The 18,598-nt window shown below is 43.1% G+C and overlaps 3 protein-coding genes across 3 annotated transcripts in view; 1 reads left to right on the forward strand and 2 right to left on the reverse strand.

Moving 5' to 3' along the window:
• Positions 1-28: 28 nt before the first annotated feature.
• On the reverse strand, positions 29-10,183 carry capn9 (calpain 9). The gene is made up of 20 exons (XM_084004841.1): positions 9,888-10,183; positions 9,133-9,202; positions 8,910-9,028; positions 8,570-8,703; positions 7,903-8,071; positions 7,723-7,806; positions 7,551-7,636; positions 6,681-6,758; positions 6,214-6,374; positions 5,469-5,626; positions 4,481-4,689; positions 4,185-4,221; positions 4,025-4,105; positions 3,009-3,066; positions 2,632-2,696; positions 2,368-2,436; positions 1,797-1,875; positions 964-1,080; positions 676-734; positions 29-404 (listed from the first exon to the last, which is right to left on the reverse strand). Exons 1-20 carry the CDS (start codon positions 10,092-10,094, stop codon positions 378-380), a joined length of 2,067 nt encoding a protein of 688 aa, XP_083860967.1. The 5' UTR covers positions 10,095-10,183; the 3' UTR covers positions 29-377.
• Positions 10,184-11,829: 1,646 nt separating this feature from the next.
• Positions 11,830-16,709, reverse strand: taf5l (TAF5-like RNA polymerase II, p300/CBP-associated factor (PCAF)-associated factor). Its single transcript, XM_084005542.1, has 5 exons — positions 16,547-16,709; positions 15,515-15,656; positions 15,268-15,372; positions 14,182-14,942; positions 11,830-13,682 (listed from the first exon to the last, which is right to left on the reverse strand). Exons 2-5 carry the CDS (start codon positions 15,651-15,653, stop codon positions 12,885-12,887), a joined length of 1,803 nt encoding a protein of 600 aa, XP_083861668.1. The 5' UTR covers positions 15,654-15,656; positions 16,547-16,709; the 3' UTR covers positions 11,830-12,884.
• Positions 16,710-17,253: 544 nt separating this feature from the next.
• nup133 (nucleoporin 133) overlaps positions 17,254-18,598 on the forward strand; it is a 15,917-nt gene continuing 14,572 nt past the window's right edge. The window contains exons 1-3 of the mRNA XM_084004840.1: positions 17,254-17,505; positions 18,178-18,293; positions 18,436-18,539. Of these exons, the coding sequence (XP_083860966.1) occupies positions 17,378-17,505; positions 18,178-18,293; positions 18,436-18,539 (348 nt within the window). The 5' untranslated portion in view covers positions 17,254-17,377. The remainder of the gene's footprint in view (positions 17,506-18,177; positions 18,294-18,435; positions 18,540-18,598) is intronic.

Raw genomic sequence — 18,598 nt, forward strand, 5'->3', positions numbered from 1 at the left:
AGGTTTACTGTGTTGAACTTGCTGCAGATATTAATACAAACTGCGTTTATTTATATCTGAATGCGTCTATAACTCGGTAGCATTTCAACCCAAAGCCGGTCGTTTTTATTCAAAATGTATTTCCAGTCTTGTAGAAGAGCAGAGAAAATAAACAATGTTTTCGTCAATTTGTATGAGTCAGCAAATTTTAACAGTTGATCCCAGTGTTCCAACACTTCAGCACAGAAAGTGTCTCACATTATTTAGTCAAAAAAAAAAGAAAGAAAAGATGTTGAGAATTTGAAACACGAAAAAAAAAGCACCACAATGGCCCGAATATTCAAAACAATGCACACATTTTGTTCTTCCGGCGGTTTCAGCTTTCACTCGGCGGCCTCTCAGACGTTCATCGACAACATCAGGAACTGTGAGGAGGAGAGAAACATAAACCGCAATTAAAAGAACGTCGTGAATAGCAAATATATGGATTGTTAAAAGAGAAAGAAAGTAAAAAAATAAAGCCTTGTGATTGGAAAGACAATTGCAGGATGAATTCCATCCGTCTGGTTTGGCAGATGTAATCATACAAACTACTACTACTAATAATAATAATATATTTTATATTTTATTCACTTTTCAATCAATGAATCTCAGAGTGCTCCATAAAAAATAAGCATGACTGAATGTAGTTCTTACCTGCATGATGTTCATGTTCACCCGTCCCCTCTTGTATTCGTCCAAAACCTGGAAAGCTCCTTTTGTTGAGAGAAAGAGTTTCAGTCAGCTCAACCTGGCAATTAACTTTCCAATTAACATCTTTTGTTTGCTAATTTGAGTTTAATTGTTTGTTTTTTTAACTTGTTAACACCTGAATCTCCACTCTGGAGATCAACGAAGGCTTATTTAAATCAACTTTTCACACCCATAAATCTTTACTTCTGATACTATGTGAGGCATGAATGTGACTGTTAGAGTCCCACGTACGGAACATGTTCTCCAGACGGACGATGCAGGTGAGGTAGTCGTCGAAGTCGATGTCGTAGTTGTCGTCGGCGAACCTCAAGCCGACCAGCTGGAGGAGCTGGTTGTTCAGCTGCATGCCTTCAGGAACAAAGCACCAGATTTACTCCCAAACGCCTCATCATTACGGCATATTAGTGAGATCATTATCACATATTTAGGCGTGGGACGAAGAGTCCATGCCACCATTATCCCGGACAAAATAATTGCGATTCACAATATTGTTCCGATAATGTGCTTGAACGTACTGGAAACTCTTTACATTTTGTAAGAGAAACAAATATTCTTATTGTGTCACATCTTTAGTGAGCATCTTTTTGTTGTTGTTGTGAAAAACAGTTAAATAAAATGTTAAAATGTTCATAAATAATAAGGTCTCCATGCATAAATGAAAGGTAAAAACATTTTTAAAGGTGTGATTTATTCTTTTCTTTCCACTTTTCCACCATGATCGTGATCTTAAAAGATCACACCAGTGTCACTAATGCCATCATCCAACTACGGTACTTTACATAAACCACTGTGTTTACTATAGCTGCTTAATTTTTTTAGACATTGTGAAATTGTTTGTTTGTTTACATTTAGTCCACATTCAATAAATGCAACAGAATGTTCCCTTTTGGCCAATGGGATGCAGCCGACGGAACATGTGTTCCTTTTTTTTAGAGTAATACAGTAATTTTAGATCAAATAAACAACGCTGTGGTTGAATTACATAAACCCAGAGAGTTAAAAGTCTGTAGAGTGGTTTTACACACTTTTAGGGTCCTTTTTTAAATGGCGTTCAGTCGACTCACCTGCAGCTTTGAGAGCGATGCGAAGCTCGTAGGACGACATCTTCCCCGAGCGGTCGGTGTCGAAGGACAAGAAGAGCATCTGCAACAGCAGAAGTTCAGTTTAACAGTCGGAAGCTCAAAAAACCCAAAACCTCCTCAACCTCCGGAGCTGCAAAGTACATTTACTAGTAATATATACTAATACTAAGTAGAATTCTGAGGGATTTTTCTGTTATTTAATACTTATATTCCACCAGATCTCAGATGGATCAGTTTTACATTTCAGTTTTGCAGATTTTGATTATTAATAACAAAATATAAATCAGCTTATATATTATGATATTATTGCCCAGCAGTACATACAGCAATATGGATAAAATATAGATAGAAATACATTAAAGAACCTACATTAACATGATGAACACATTAATGCATCAATTATTATAATCCAGTAATTATAATACTGTTTATTATTATGAAATGGGCCATTCTGCATAAAAAGTACTTATACTTTTTGGTACGTTATGTATATTTGATGCTTCTTGATACTTCTGTACTTGAGTACTTTGTCATGAGTTAAATCAACACGTACGATCCACTTCTTCATCTTTTCCCAGAAGACCTTGAACTCCTGGAACTCCAGCTTCCCCGTGGAGTCAACCTGTTTTACTGTCAAGGAAAAAACTTTAAAATCATCCATTATTTCATGAAATCATAAAGGCCCTCTTCTCCTCTAATCTCCAACCTAAATCGTTTCGTATTGTTTTTTAAAATCTAATTTTGCATGATTAATGTTTACGTCTGCAGCCTGAAATCAAAAGTTTGAAGCGAGTGGGCGAGCGGTGTGGAAGGATACGTCCATCAGGTTGATGATGCTGTGGCAGGTGCTCAGACTCAGGCCCTCAAATTTGATCTCTTTTCCTGAAAAAAAAAAGAAGACGTTATACACCCTAATCTCACCCCTCCTCCATAATTCATATCCTCTGTCATACATACATATATTTTATTTTATAGTAGCATATAACACCATAAATTAGAGGATTAAAAGCTTCTTCTGTGCTTTTTTTTTCTTTGTTTGGATTGTTTTTTGTCTTGTGGCCTCTTAAAACAACAATAACACAGGAAAAATGTTTTGATTAAAGCCTGAAATCAAAACAGAAAGCGAAAAAAGGAAAAGAAACTAATGGGAATAATTGACAAAAAAACTGCCAAAACACTTTTTCATTCACTTACGTCTGCTGAGAACGCCGTTCAGCATCTGCTGGAGCTCTCTGACACAGATCGCCTTGTCCTGTAGACACAAGGAAAATTCACACATACATGGTCACAAGTTTATCACCTCATAAAGTAACATATAAGCAAAGGGCTGCTTAATAATTAACCATCCAGCAAACGAGAAGCAACATTATCATCAGTACATTGGGTGTGTTTGTGTCCACCTGATGGTCTCTTTTAGCTCTGTATTTGGTCTCTACCACATCCTGAGGAGAAAGATCTGCCTTTATAGCTGTTAAATGCAACATTTTCTTCATCAGCTAGTCTCCAACTGTGTCTGATGTTTGCTGCAGGTCGTGTACAATGGGGTTATTGAAGAAAACTGAACCAGAAATGTGTAGTAAATCCAAAACAATGAGCTAAAAGAGGCGAAACGGCTCTGTAGAGTTGGAGATATGTGACACTTTCCATATAACAAAGGGTCATCTCATTAATTGTTACTATGAAGAATAGTGGTGCAAATGTAAAAGGTGTTTTTGTTTTTTATCGAGTCAGACTTTAGATCTTGGCATGGAACATAAAATGTGTCTTGCCCTCTTGCCTCCATGCCATAACTGAAAAAAACACCACAAAAACAGAAAACCACTGACACTGGGAAAAAAACTGCCACTAAAGATTGTCATTGAGAAATGCAAATACAAATTTTATTTTCAACGCAAACATTTAAAGAAACATTTTATTTGTCCTAAATCTGCAACACCAAAGAAATAATAATACTTATAATAAAAGATTGCTAAATGGGTTTTGTCGCGTCGGTCCTTGCTAACATGCTAACGCTATTCACATTAGTCGGTGAAGCTAAACCTAACTAAGTGGTTTTGTTGTGTAAACCTAACTCCCAATGAAAACGTAACTTTATTCTGAAAAGACACTATGCTTGTAACGAGTTGTCTGAGAAGGTTAAACTCCAGAGACCTCCTCCGATCGAGGTCACGTGATCCAGTAGACTCTTTACAAATGTGAGATTTCCTTACCGAGCCAGCCAGCTGATCAAACAGCCTCCTCAGGCCTTTCTCCTCGTCCGTCTCGTCCTCCGGGGCCGAGGGTGGCGGCGGCTGGCGGAGACAACATGACATCAGTACACCGGACCGGTCGATCGACCGAGCGGATGATTGATTATCATTTCCTACTTACATCTGGGATGTCGGCGTCAACCTTGCTCCCCATCTCACTGTGGAGTTGTGATAAAGATTTTTTTTTAAAGTCAGTGATGGGACATTTTTTTATTTTTTTTAAATGTTTTTGTTTTTCATTATTTGGCGTTCCTCCCAAGAATTAAATTCTTTTCCGATTGGGAAAGCCGCTGAAACACTATACACAGTGTTCGTACGGGTGCTGGAAATCCTTGGAAACACCTTGTTTTCAAGGTTTGAAAAGTGCTTAGATTTAGAATAAAGTGCTTGAAAATGCTCTGTCTTCCAGACACTCACAGAGCTCCGGCCTTCTTCTCGGAGAAGATCCTGATGATGAAGTCGGCCTCGTGGTGCGGCTGGAAGGTGGTCGGGACCAGCACGTATTTCCCGGGAGGCAGTGTGAAGCGCTCCGACACCTCCCGCATGTTAACGTAGGTCCTGCTGCGAGCTTTGGACGGATGGTAGCGGAAGAAATCCTTCCCTAGCTGGTCCTCCTCATCTGGAGCCTGAACGGAGAGAGACGGGAGTTTAATTTAGTTCTCAAAAAATATATGATAATTTACACTATGGTACACAAAATATGAATGATGAAGATCAAGTAATATGATCGAAATCTCCAGAAAAGCTACCAAACGGCGCAAGATTGTTACAAGGACAAGGATTCATTTTAAACCCACGAAAATGGCAAGAACATATTTTTAATGTAGAAGCTAAGCTTTTTTTCTAATTTACATACACTTACCACATGCATTAATACAACTCATTCTAGGACCTTATTAATATTCTTCATAGAAACACAAGCATCGTTACCAGGAAATTAGATAATACAAAATATTTATTATTTACAAATGTTCCTCTTTTATCCAAATTGCTCGAACAGTTTTCTAATCCATTTTTCACATTTTGCAAAATGAGCATTGTTGACACCAAATTAAGCTTTTGATAAAGGTGTTCCACAAGGATCAATATGAGGCCCGTTGCCTTTTATTCTAACAGAAGCAATAATCATTTCCAACTGCAAAGTCCTCCCATATGCTGATGATACCATATTTGTTGGCATAATTGATCTCAATAAAACTTTGTTGGAAAAAAAATAGCTTAGCTAACTGCATATTTATAATGATATTGAGATATGACTGTTTCTGCATTAGCATTGCTGTATTTCTTAATTGATCAGCAGTCATAGTATTAAATATATGTTAAGAAATGAATAAATAACATATTTTGAGTATGTTCATTTTACAGAACCAAAGTGACACTGGCTGGTTCGGTTTCTCTCTCTGACCTCGTACACTGCAAAGCCGATGGTCTCCAGGTCCATGCCTTCCTTCCTCAGCTTCCGTCTGTTCTTCTGCATCAGAGCGATCACCACGCTGCACACGTCATCATCGTCATCGGCGTCCTCCAGCTGCAGCTTAAACTGCGGGTTTGTCCAAAATGTGTCTGCGGATTGAAGATGCAGATATTTAGAGGGTTTTAATGCCAAAAGACAACTAATTAAATTGTGTGTGTGTGTGTGTGTGTGCGTGTGTGTGTGGGGGGGGGGGGGGGGTATCAATTAACCAATTTAAAACCAAATTTTTTTGTCCGGCAGTGAAGCGTAGGTGCATTTTTATGGGGTTTTCCAGAGCCGTTTCTTGCTATAAGTGGACTATGCGGGTACATGGGCCCTCGCAGCCACTAGGGGGCCCCCAAGCTGCAAGTTTTAATTTTTTTTTATTTTTACATCTGCCGACAAGTACTTGTAGGGTTGAGGGGGTAGCTGTAAAGTTAGCTGATATTTGGGCTAACTTTACAAGTCTGCATTAGTCCTGCTGGCTAGCTCAGCTAGCACGTAGCTGAGGCTAGCTGGCTAGGATTGCAAATTGAGAGAAGTTTTCACAAATATAGGCTGTTTTTCTCTTAAAGTGTAACAGATGGATGTATTTCCACGGATCATCTTAAATGTTTAGAATCCCACCCATTGTAGTTTGCCCCCCAAATGGCAAAGAAACGGCTCTGGGTTTCCCCCCCTCATCCGCTGGTCTTACCAATGAAGTTCCTGCAGCCTCCAGCGGTGGAGCCGCGGATCCAGTTTCCCTCGAACATGCTGACCTCCCAGTGGCGCTTTGTGTTGTCGGTCAGAGAGTCAGGCGTCATGTTGCAGATCTCCACCTTGTCGTAGTTCCTCTTGAAGTCCTCAAACTCCATCCTGTAGTCACAAACACAATCAATGTCAACAACATGTCGCCACAGAGTTTGATTATAGAGCATAAGTATAACGTTCAAAAGACGGATTTGAATGTGTTCATGAGCTCAATTTTTATAATAAGATTCAACGGAGCCAAAGACTGTATGCTTGTTTTCTATGTGGCATCAACATTTTGGGCATTGATCCTTTTTTACAGTGATTATTTTGTCTGCAACACCCTGTATACAGTTTGATGTAAGACAATGGTTGTCTCCAGTGAAATATATTTTCCTGAATCTTTAGTTGGGATTCATCACATGGACTCACCAGAATTCACCGTCCTCCATTGAATTCTGCAGAATGCGATTTTTTTCCGCTGTGTCGACATAATTCCACTCTCTGGACCTGAAAACAAGAGACCAAATGATCTGTTACAACCTTTTCATGTGCAGAAATCGGATAAAAGCAACAATACTTTAATAAAGGAATACCGACAAAAACATATTGCATATAAAAATGAGATTTTACAGTAAAATGCTTCAGCTTAATGAGGAGAGGTAATTTGGGTGACGTAATGAGGGACATGAACAGAAACCATATGTTGGTAACATACCAGAGATGGACATTTTAATAATCTAATCTTATAGGTATTACATTACTAGGGATGATGATTCTTATGACTTGTCAACTGGGGATTCTTTACAATTTACCTTCATTTTCAATTTAAAATGTGCTTAAAAAGTTTCCTTTTTGACTGAACCAAAACAATGATACAGAGATGAAATAAAAGAGATGCAAAATGGATTACAGGGATTCAAAACAACAAAGAGAGACTCAACAAACGTTGAGATGCAAAACTACAGGAACAAAATGACCTCAAAGACATAAAAAAAGGACTCCAGCGAGACACAAACCAACTACATGAATCTAAAAAGATGTAAAATTACCAGAGGGAGGGGCGACCCGATAGAAAACAAACTACTACTATAGATGGAAAATCACTACAAGGATGCAAAATGATGAAGAGATGCAAAATAACCACTAATAGGAACACAGAAGTCTACACAGAGTCTAGTCGTCTCTCCTAAATCAGGAATGGTGGATCTTTTGTGTGTTCATACCTCATAATTCATCCATGCATGTTTTTCCCCACATGTGTTTTGAGTATTAAGATAAAGTGTTATTTTTTATGCTTACTTGTCACTCCAGGCCCCATTCCATTCGACCTGGCCCCAGGGGTTTCTGACCCGGATCAGCTGGACCTTCTTCCCTCTGACGTTTACCTGAGAAAATCAGAAAAAAACTGTAAATTTGTGTCATTTTTGGTTCAACTGAATCCAGTCAGAAGTACATAAAACCCAGGTCTTGCCTCCTCCAGGCCTGTGATGGAGTACGCGTGTCCCTTCACCAGGCCGGTGGTGGTCTGGGCCTCGGACTCTGCAGAGCTGGTGATCTGGAGAAAAAATCCAAACATTGTTGGCTACAGACACTTGTGCTTCTCTTTGTTACACTGAAATTGGCTTTTCCATCAATTAAAAATGGTATTTACGTCAATGGAGCATCCCATCATGGAGCCTCTGTCCAGTGCCTTCTTCATGATGGTAAACAGGTTCCCGGGCGCGTTCTTGGTTTCGTACACTTCACCGACACCGCCGGTAAAATCCTCCATGGCCTCCATCGTGCTGCCGCCCTTCAGCGACTCGTAGCTGCCGTGCAGTCTGGAAACAAGCAAACGTAACGCCGCCGTTAACCTGGATTTAACGCCAGGATGTTAAAAAAGCTGTCACATCTTGCTGTTCATGTTCCCCAGGGGATACATCCTGGTGCTTTTGGTGACCTCAACTTCAGATTTAAATAAAAGTCTATATTACCGAAAACCACCAAAAGTCCATCCATTCATTCAGCTGATGGAGCAACTGACCAACCGCTAGCATGGCTAATATCATGAAATCGTGTCCCCAGAGGGTGAACCTTTTTTATCTAATTTACACACTTTCCCCGCTCATGTGCCCACTTTATAACTTTTTGCTTTTTAACACCGTCACCTCCTCAGTAACCTTCAGGACAAACAGGACCTGACATTTTCCGAGAAGCTTTGTGCTCCCCAGAGGAGGAACCCTATTCATTGTCATGGTCATTTCCTGAAGCTCCACTATCGTCTAATCTGTCTGAAGTTTGTAAAGATAAATGAGGAATAAAAACATGTTTGTTTTTACTTTGCGTAGGCTTTCTCCAGCAGGGCGCTCCAGAACTCGTTGTTGGAGGCCGAGTGGAGCATGATGAGTCGGTCCCTGACCGTCGGCAGCCGGTCGTCCACCACCACGTCCATCCATTTGTTGTGACTCCAGAACTGAGGTCACAAACACAAAAAATGTGTCACGTTTGTTTGTTTTGGAAACCACTTCCTGTTCTATTGTGATAGGCCGAGACACCTCTCATCAAGCAAACATGCCCCCCATGTTATTATGTGATATCTATCTATCTATCTATCTATCTATCTATCTATCTATCTATATATCAATCAATCAATCAGCAGCGAATCAGCCGCCGTCGTACCTGGAAGTGGAAGATGCCGGCGTATCTGCGCTCAAAGTCCTGGTCGTGAGGGACGACTCTGGCCAGGGCCTCTTTTTTCAGGGTCAAGGATGCGATGGCGGCGAGGAGCCAGCAGTCCCCTGAGACGGCAAAAACAGGTGCAACGTGGGTAAATGAGTGAAATACGTACGTTTGTGCAACAACAATAACAACAAACTCACAAATGATAAATTTGAGTACGGACCCAGCTGTCCCTGGCAGATGTCTGTCCTGTCTGCGTTGCCGACGATGAACTTTGGGTTTTCAGAGAGCTCCTGTAGAGAAAAGAAACAGATTTATTTCAAACAAACACACACTAGATGACAGTTGAAAGGTGACACAGGTGCATGTTATAGGTGTGTTCACATTCCAGGCATATTAAACAGCCTGAAATCCCAGTCACACACACACACACACACACACACACACACACACACACACACACACAGAAAGGCAGCTGAAGCATTTACTCAGAAGGAACGCCCAAGAGAGAAATGTGAAGGCATTGTAAAGAACGTGATCGGTGAGTTTCCTCACAGCGTTCACAGGTCAGGGTGTTTTAAAAAGAAGCTAGAAATGCATTTCATCAAGAAAAGCCTCCTCAAACGTTAATCTGAAGCCGGGCTGGACTTTTGAGCAGCTTGGGGAGTGTTTCAGTGGCGATAACGTGGAGGCGTGTTGGGGATAAAGTCTGGATGGAGGAAACTGCCCGTGCACTCGGCTGTATTTACACTGTTCTCCTGCAGAACTGGTTTTGCAGCAACGACAGGATTGCTTTTTGTTTTAAAATAAAAGCATCATGTGTTCAAAGCCATATCTGTAATTGCTGATCTCATTCAGCCATAAAGAACCTCTCAAAACCACAACTTTTCATTCATTCATTCATCATTTCAGAAACTTTTTTCCCTGTTTTCTCAGGTCATGCTGCTTTTGACCCCCCCTAAAAATGTCCCTACGTACCTTGGGCCTCTTCCATTCTATCTGAACGGGAACGCTCTGGCTGAAGTAGAGCGAGGAGTCGACGGCGGGGAAGTCCGGGTCCTCAAACAGGACCCCGTTCTGCAGACATTCATGCCTCAGATCCTCAAAGGACTTCCCGTCCGACTGCGTGTCCACGACCCTCTTGGAGCCGCTTCCTCGGCCCGACAGAGTGGACTGGAGAGGCATCTTCTTCTTCTTCTTCTTCTACTGGGGGGAAGAAGGAGAGGAGAGGTGTGTGATGGAGCGAGTCTCCTGCTGTGTGAGGTGTGTGTGAGGTGTGTGAGGTGTGTGAGAGGAGTGTGTGAGGAGTGTGTTTGATGCCTGTCAGGTGGGTAGTGTACCTGTGGGTACACACCCTCTGGACAGAAACGGGTTTGTCCTCTTGTGATGGTGGTGAACCTCGCCCCAGCTCTCTCTCTCTCTCTCTCTAGTCCCTTATCTCTCTCTCTCTCTCTCTCTCTTTGGGCTTGGCCTGCAGGAAACTGTGAGTAAATTCCTGATGGTTTGGTAACATACGGATCAAATAGCTCATTCAAGTCAGCGTCTCTGAATGGGAAACCAGATTGTTCATGTAATCCTATTGATTTATTACTGTCTGTGATGGAAATATCTGACCAATCGTGTATTCATCCATTCATGATTAGATGATTATTTTCTGATTCATCTTGTGACCACCAGGTTAGGAGCCAATGTGACATCATAATAATAATAATAATAATAATAATAATAATGATAATATTACATTTCTCCATACCATTTTCCAACAGATGCCACGATTGTTATGCAATTGCTGCAGAAAATGTTGTCCCTTTACTAAATTTGTGACAGAGAAGCAGGAAAATGACCATAAAGAGATGCAAAATGACTCCTAAGACACCAAATGAGATGCAAAATGACCATAAAGAGACAGAAAAGGACCCCAAAAAGACACAAAAGGACCTCATTGGTTGACAAAACAACCACCAAAGACACAACAAACATCCATGGGGATGCAAAATGACTCTGAAGAGACACCAAGCACCTGCAAAGACACAAAAGACCACAAGGAGACTCTGTTTCATGAATCTGTTCAGGGTCAGAGGTGACAGTTGTCGTGGAGGACCTGATGTCTCTGAAGGATCTGTCCCTGCTGCACCCTGCCAACCCACATCACTCTGAGACTCCAGACCTTCCTCCTTCCTGTCAGCCGCCACATTCCTGCTGCACCGTCGCCGGATTCCTTGCATGACTCACGGTGAGTATATGTGATGTGAGATAAACAGTCGCTTGCTCTCAGGTGTTTTGTGAACCAGAATCCACAAAATCCTATTTTGTCCTTTTTAACCTTTAAATACACCTAAAATATCGTGCGGCATCCTCTGAGACTGCCTCCAGCTTCACACGACGCACTGCGGCCAGAAGGGGGCGGTACAAGGCAGTAGTGGAAGGAGGACTCGGATCTATTACTTGTGTAAAAGTGGATCTACTTTTAGTGTTCCCAGACTTACTTTTACAACCAGCTGATCAGGTTTAACAGTATCTAGGTGTCAGAAAGTGCCCAAAAGTACTGACATTCTATCCTCAAGTAGAAGTACACATTCTTGTGTTCAAGTCATATTAATATACATTTTTTTTAAATCAATAATTCCCCTCAAATGCATTAAAACGAACCTGTTTTGAAAATGTGAGGAGTAGAAAGTACATATGTTTTTTGTGTACAAGTACATTGTTGCCAAAAAATAATAATATTCAAGTAAAAGTACAAAATACCTGAAGTATTGAAGTAAGTTATGGTCAAGCATAACAAGAGACACAAACCAGTGTTACAAGTGAGGAAATAAAGTAAAGTAAACCGACTGAAGCATCATTTCAAATAAATTCTGTTATTTATTCCTCGTTTTGGGGCTACAGGAGGGAACAAAAGGTTTCCTGACAAACAAAGGACAACTTCCAGGATGAATTTATGAATGAAACATATATACACAATAACATTTTGAATGTGTGAAATCAGTTTCAGATTTTTTTATAGCCCTTGTTAAGCACAATCTGGATGGCGACTCTTGGTAGCCAAAATATTACAAAAATACAGTATCTACACTTTTTAAACATTGCACACAGTTCATGCCACTCGCAGAATAGTGCGAAAAATACAGCCTTTGATTCTTAGAAATTGTCCTCAACAAGGCTATTTACACTTTATTTCATTGCTCGCAAACCTGCAGTAGGCCGACTCGGAAACAAACCGAGAGAGAAGAAACAACCACTTCCTGTCGTTCACGTAGTCACGTTTGTATTCAGACCCTTTAAAACCTCTTAATACTGTCTTTAAACACAAAAAAACATTTCTTCATTTGGGGAAAGCAATGAGACGGACTATGGGCAGGTCAAATATTGAAGTCCCAGAACCAGAAAGGTCCAGAACCAGGACCGGCGGGGGAACCTTAATAGAGAGCCGACCTGAACCCAGAATTACCTGGTTTTGTTCCAGAAGTAAAAAAAATCTAAATCAAAAACCGAAAACGACGAACATAAATAATCGAATGTTGTTCATTATTTTTTTTTAACAAACACCATTTCCCATAAGCCCTTGCCATTTATTTTCTTCTTTGGAACAAACCCCAAAGTGTCTTTAGCTTTTTCTTTTTATTCAACAGGAACAATATTTTCCAGCAGTCACATTTTATATGCTGCTTTTAGAAATCATAGAAACTTGTGCATGACAGCAGAGTTAACAGTCTTGGACCACGAGGCGCCCGGACGCAGAAGGAATCCTACTATAGTGACATCTAGTGAAGACGCTTTGGTTTTAATAGACAACATCACCAACCACAAATGCTGATGGATCTGTAACTGAACATGTACGCCAGTTTTGGAAGTAAACAAGACTTTTCTATCCAGAACTAATAAAAAGACAAAAACAAGACTGCAGTGCAGGTGGTGGCATTTAAACCTCTCAGTGGTTCAGGGAAGGAAATCTGTGACAAACAGCCAGATGGGCTACGGTTCTGCTTTCTCTTGTGCAGTTCCCGTCACCAGCAGCAGGTTGCAGGCCATGAACTGGACATTCAGCACGTTGCTGGTGTTCCCAGTGTACAGTCCCACCAGCTCGCCGGACGAGCCGTCGGCCGGCGTCCCGCCGTGGGAGTTCCTGATGTCCCACACCCGGACCGAGTTGTCTATAGAGGACGACGCCACCAGGCTGCTGTCCGGGCTGAAGGACAGGCTGGTGACGCTGTCCGTGTGTCCCCGCAGGTCTTTGAACAATGCCCCCGACGCCAAGTCCCACAGCTTCACCCTCTGGTCCTCGCCAGCGGACGCCAAGTACTTCCCGTTGGGCGAGAAGGCGAGCGACAGCACAGGGCCGCGGTGGCCGGTGAAGAGGCGGACAGACGCCCCCTGCTGGGTGCTCCACAGCCGGACCGTCTTGTCGGTGGACCCCGTGGCCAGGTAGTTGGAGTTGGGGTGGAATTTGACACAGTCGACGTCAGCGAGATGCCCGGCATAGAGGCGCAGCGGGTACGTGCGGGAGAACGTCCAGAGGCGGGCGGTCCGGTCATGGGAGCCGCTGGCGAAGTAAAGGCTGCAGGGGCTGACGTCCACGTCCCACACCGGGTAGGCGTGGCCCCGGTAGAGCGCCGTGTTGGTGAAGCTGCCCAGGTCCCAGTAGCGGATAGTCGTGTCCTCGGAGCAGGACAGCAGGCCGGAGCTGTCCGTCAGGAAGGCGGTGCGAAACACCGGGCCGCTGTGACCTCGCAGCGTCTTGATCTCGCTGCCGGAGCTGTCTTCCTCATCCACCTGAAGAAGAAGAGTTTCACATTAACATCTCAGTGTTGTGAAAAATCTATGTGAAAATAAATAAATAAACTAAAGTAAAAAAAATATATTTATATATTATATTACATTTTATTTTATAGTATATTTATAGTTTTCCTGCCGTCTTTAAGAGTCTTGTTTGTCCACAAAAAATAAACATTTTTAGAAGTTTATAGAAGATAAAGAAAACAGCAAATACTTGCATTGAAAATTTACAAATATTCTGCCAGTCTCGAATTTGAGGATTTGCTGCTTTTTGTCATTTTATAAATCACTCTCCGGATTTAAACTATTATCTCCACAAAATGTTAAACCATCAGCATGGGTTGTAGAAAATTATGGTGCTTTTTTTCTACATTTTTAACTTTATAACCATAGGCAGAGTTGACAATGTTAAAAAAAAGCCTTAATAATGCATATCACAAATTAGGAAAAACGATGCCAACAAATTAAACGGTATTCGTCCCTTCAGTCTACTCACTTCCTCCTCCAGCACGTCGCAGGCCAGGTGGATGAGCGACACGTCGGCCTGATGCGGTTTGGCCTTTAGCTTTCTGGCACGGAGGCTCCACAGTTTCACCGTGGAGCTGTCGAAGCCGGCGGCCAGCAGCCGGCTGTCGGCTGAAACCTCCGCCGTGTTCAACATCTGCTCCGTGTGGTGGAAGGCGTAGAAGCAGACGGTGGTGAGGGTGGGGGGACCCTCGCGGACTTTCTTAATGCAGTCCTGCAAAGTCTCCAGTGCTGCCTCGCTCTGTGGGATCCCTGCAGGGACCTCCACCCCCTCCCCGCCCTCCGCCCCGTCCACCCCCGCCCAGGAGGAGGTGGAGTTCGGGGTGGCGGTCGCCCCGCCAGCAGCTCCATACAGCTGGTAGTCCGTGCGCCTGGAGGCGGTAACCTCCACCTGCAGGTGCGTGCCGAGGGCCCTGCAGAGGGCGCTGTTGTCCTCGCTCTGCAGGTAACGCAGCAGGTAGCTGTAGGCCGGCTCCGTCAGGTGCACCACGTACTTGTGCTCCAGGAAAGCGCTCAGCTTGGGGTTGGCTGCAACATCCTGAGCGGTGAGAACGTGGCGGAGCTGCTCCACGGTGGCACGCTGCTCGCTGTCCTGAAGGAAGGCGCCGTGGAAACGGCTGTAAAAACCATCTACCGCCCCCTTCAGGCCACAGTGCACCAAGTCCAGGTGGAGGTAGACAAAGAGTGGATAGAGGATGCTGCTCACTTCCTTCGCCCAGGATATTTCTGTTTCTAATTTGTGGGAAATGAAAAGTATTGTAAGGGAAGAATCTAAACAGGACTTCAAAGTGTGATAACACCAAATGCAGAGCGATTTTTCACCAAGCTGGATTCAACTATTAAATGCTTGTTTTCTGAATGGAGTCTGGTTGATGGGTGCTATGCTATGCTAACATTGTAGCTGCTCCATCAACACTCTGGACTACTGTGAGCTACTATCTAGACCTCTGGGGGATCACAGACAGTCTCTGGTTTCTCCACATAGTCTGGTCTGGTCTCGTGACACAAATGTTGCGCCCGTACATTGACTTTGTGTGCAGGAGTGTGAATGTGATACCTGACAGAAAGCAGCGTAGCCTGGAGTACTGGGTCTCGTACTGCTGCGGGTCAGACTGGCACGGTGCAGCCGACACGATGTTGGCACAACCCGACTCTGTCTGCACTGCTTAGAGAACCAGAGAGGAGAAGAAGAGAGAAGGAGGGAAAAAAATAAATAAAAACATCTTTGTCATTCATGTGATGCAAAAGACAAATGTCATCTTCATCATCATCATCATCATCTTCGTCTTTGCAGGTTTGCTCACCCGTGAGACTGGCAGCCATCTCCTCCGCCGACTGGAAGAGCTTGGCTCCTTTCAGGGAGCCATCGGTGTCCACATACTGCCTCCGCTTCAGGTACTGAGCCACAGCATACTGGATCTGCTCAGTGCGAACCCGCTTCATGACCTGGGGGGGGGGGGAGAAAACAGTCACTCACACACCTGAGTCATTTCCAGGGTTCCTACACTTTCCAAGCATTTCAAGGTGCATTTCCATGCTTTTCCAGCACCTTCCAGCTGTGGTAAACTACATATTTGTATCAATCCAATCCTCAGTATTCAGTCTACTTATTATGTCACTTGTTCATCACATTAAATGAAACTAATTCCACTAACAGATCCACAGAAATATAATCAACTATTTTCATCATCAAAAGTCATTTTTCATGCAGAAATGTCCCCAAATATGGAGATCTTATTTTCTGTTATATCATGTCATCGCATAGAACATACATTTCAAGCACTTTATTCTAAATCAAAGTACTTTAAAAACACCACACTATAATTCAAGTGTTTTCAAGGATTTCCAGCACCTGTACCAACCCAGCTTTACGTTGGACACCTGCACCTCTCTCCCTCTCAAACAGCTATTAAATATCACAAACTGTTTGTCAAGACTGTCGTCAGGAAGGCAAAGTGAGTATTTTATGGTGCCATCATTCATCATCTGCAAGAGAGAAACCCTAACCATCCTGTGCATCTTCACCCAGCAAATGTGGCTAACTAATTAGCTTGCAAAGAAGCGAGCTAACGTGTTTAACTAAGGCCGTTAAACGTTTTTTTCGCCGCCTGTTGACAATCTAAACACGCGTGTTGGCGTGATAGCGACGCGGCAGCCTGCAACAACTCGTTGCCGGCCGGTTAATCCGGTCTAAAGAGGCGACTTGGAGGAATGGGGTGTCAAAAAATCCCAGCTAGCCGGCTAACGTAGCTAGGCTAACGGGCCCCGGCTCTGATGAACTTTTAGCGGGATCGATCGGGTTCCGCAGCATCGGCGCCTGTGAAACCGGTACTCACTGCATATCGCGCTGTTTTCCTCCCCGGTGCTCTGTTAACTGTTGTGAGGTCTTTAAATGCAACTCGGTTCCCCCTCCCCACCCCCACGTTGAAACTACGCCGCTGCGTGTCGCTCCATCGTGGTTGTCCGCCTCCTCCCCGAGCCAGCCTCCATCACAATCATGTTAGCTTAGCTTAGCTTAGTTTAGCTTAGCTCGCCAGCTTTTTCATCTCTCTGACGGGTTTAACGGCTATCGGTCATCGACTCGTCGTCCTTGGCTCCCCCCTCATCGTCAAAAGCAAGGGGTGAGCGGTGCGATGCTCTACTACCTATGTCTGGATTTTTCAACCAAACTCCATTGAAAAATTAAAGGCAAAATAAAGCGCCAAAGGACATTTATATATACAAATAATATATATATATATATATATATATATATATATATATATATATATATATATATATATATATATATATATATATATATATATATATGATTTAAAACATATGTATATAGTGTACAATGTACACTGTTTTGTATAATTGAAGTTATTATAAGAATAAATAAATAAAACAAATTTATTAAATAAACGAAAACATTTTATGAATCCGGATAGTTCATTCTTTTTGTGTATAATTAATATAATTGGAAGGAAAAAAAAGTCGTTTTGTGATGGGCGGGACTTTCCGTTGACATGTTGATGACGCATATTTCAAGCGACGGGCCGCGCGCGCAGTTCGGAGAATGTTCTAACGGCGAGGGTTTTTTGTGTCGGTGTTGATATTTAGTTTTTCACGGTTGAACTGTATTTCTCTACTGTACCGAGCAGCACCGGCTTACCGCAGCAGCCATGTTCACCCCCCGCGCCGCCCCGAGCTCTGGCCGCCGGCAGCAGGGCAGGACCACCGGGAGGAAGAGCGTCTCCGGGGCGGCTACCAGCCTGCTGTTCTCCCCGCGGAGGACGCCGCTGTCGGCCAGGTGAGTGAGAAACACTGGACGGTAGCGGCATAACTATATATATTAAATGAGGGGTTAAACATCACAAACGTCTCTAAATAAAGTCAGGGCTGGTACGGTGCTGGAAATCCTTGAAAACACTTACATTTGAGTGTGGTGTTTTCAAGGTTTGAAAAGTGCTTGGATGTGGACTAAAGGTCTTGAAATGTGTGTTGTATGTGATGACATCTATGATAGAACAGAGGAAAGAAGATCTCCATATCTGAGGGACTGAAAACAGCATTTTCTGACATTTCTTTATGAAAAATGACTTTTGATGATGAACAGATGATGAAAATAGTTGGTGATTATATTTCTGTGGATCTGTTAGTGGAATTAGTTTTCCTTTCATTTGTGGTCCTTCTGTAAAAAGCTGTCTCCAAACATCATGTTGGTTGTTTAGAGGACAATAACACCTCATTTAATGTGATGAACAAGTGACATAATAAGTAGACTGAATACTGACCATTGGATTGGTACAAATATGGAGTTTACCACAGCTGGAAGGGGCTGGAAAAGCATGGAAATGCACTTGGAAATGCTTGAAAATGCTTGAATTTGACTTTGGAGAAGGTGTAGGAACCTTGTAAAGTGCATTAGGTTGCAGGTCAGTAACATCCAGCTGAATTTATAACATCTCTCTCACTCCATCAGGTCGACGCCCACCAGAGTCCAGACTCACGCAGCCGCAGATTCAATCAACTTTGATGTGCAGTCCTTCGGCTCGTCGCTTCCCGTCAAAGTGATGGAGGCGCTGACGATGGCCGATGGTAAAGAGAGAGAGAGAGAGAGCCTCGTCTCTGTCGAGGAGATAAGATGTTTTTTAAGTCGTTAAAAGTACCTGTTTGAGTGAACTGCACTGATCTCTGTGTGTGTGTGTGTGTGTGTGTGTTGGTTTGATTCCCCCTCTAGTCGATGACCAGATCTCAGTGAAGGTGAACGAGAGCGGCTGGGCCTGGATGGTGTGTGGGGAGAAACTGATTATCTGGAAGATCTGCCAGACTGCTGTGGCCAAGGTACCGGTCCAGATCCACACGCCTATAAGGTTTCATGCAGATCCCCAGTCGGTTAAAGG

The sequence above is a fragment of the Eutrigla gurnardus genome (assembly GCF_963514095.1).
Source record: "Eutrigla gurnardus genome assembly, chromosome: 3".
In the NCBI taxonomy this organism is placed as follows: Eukaryota; Metazoa; Chordata; class Actinopteri; order Perciformes; family Triglidae; genus Eutrigla; species Eutrigla gurnardus.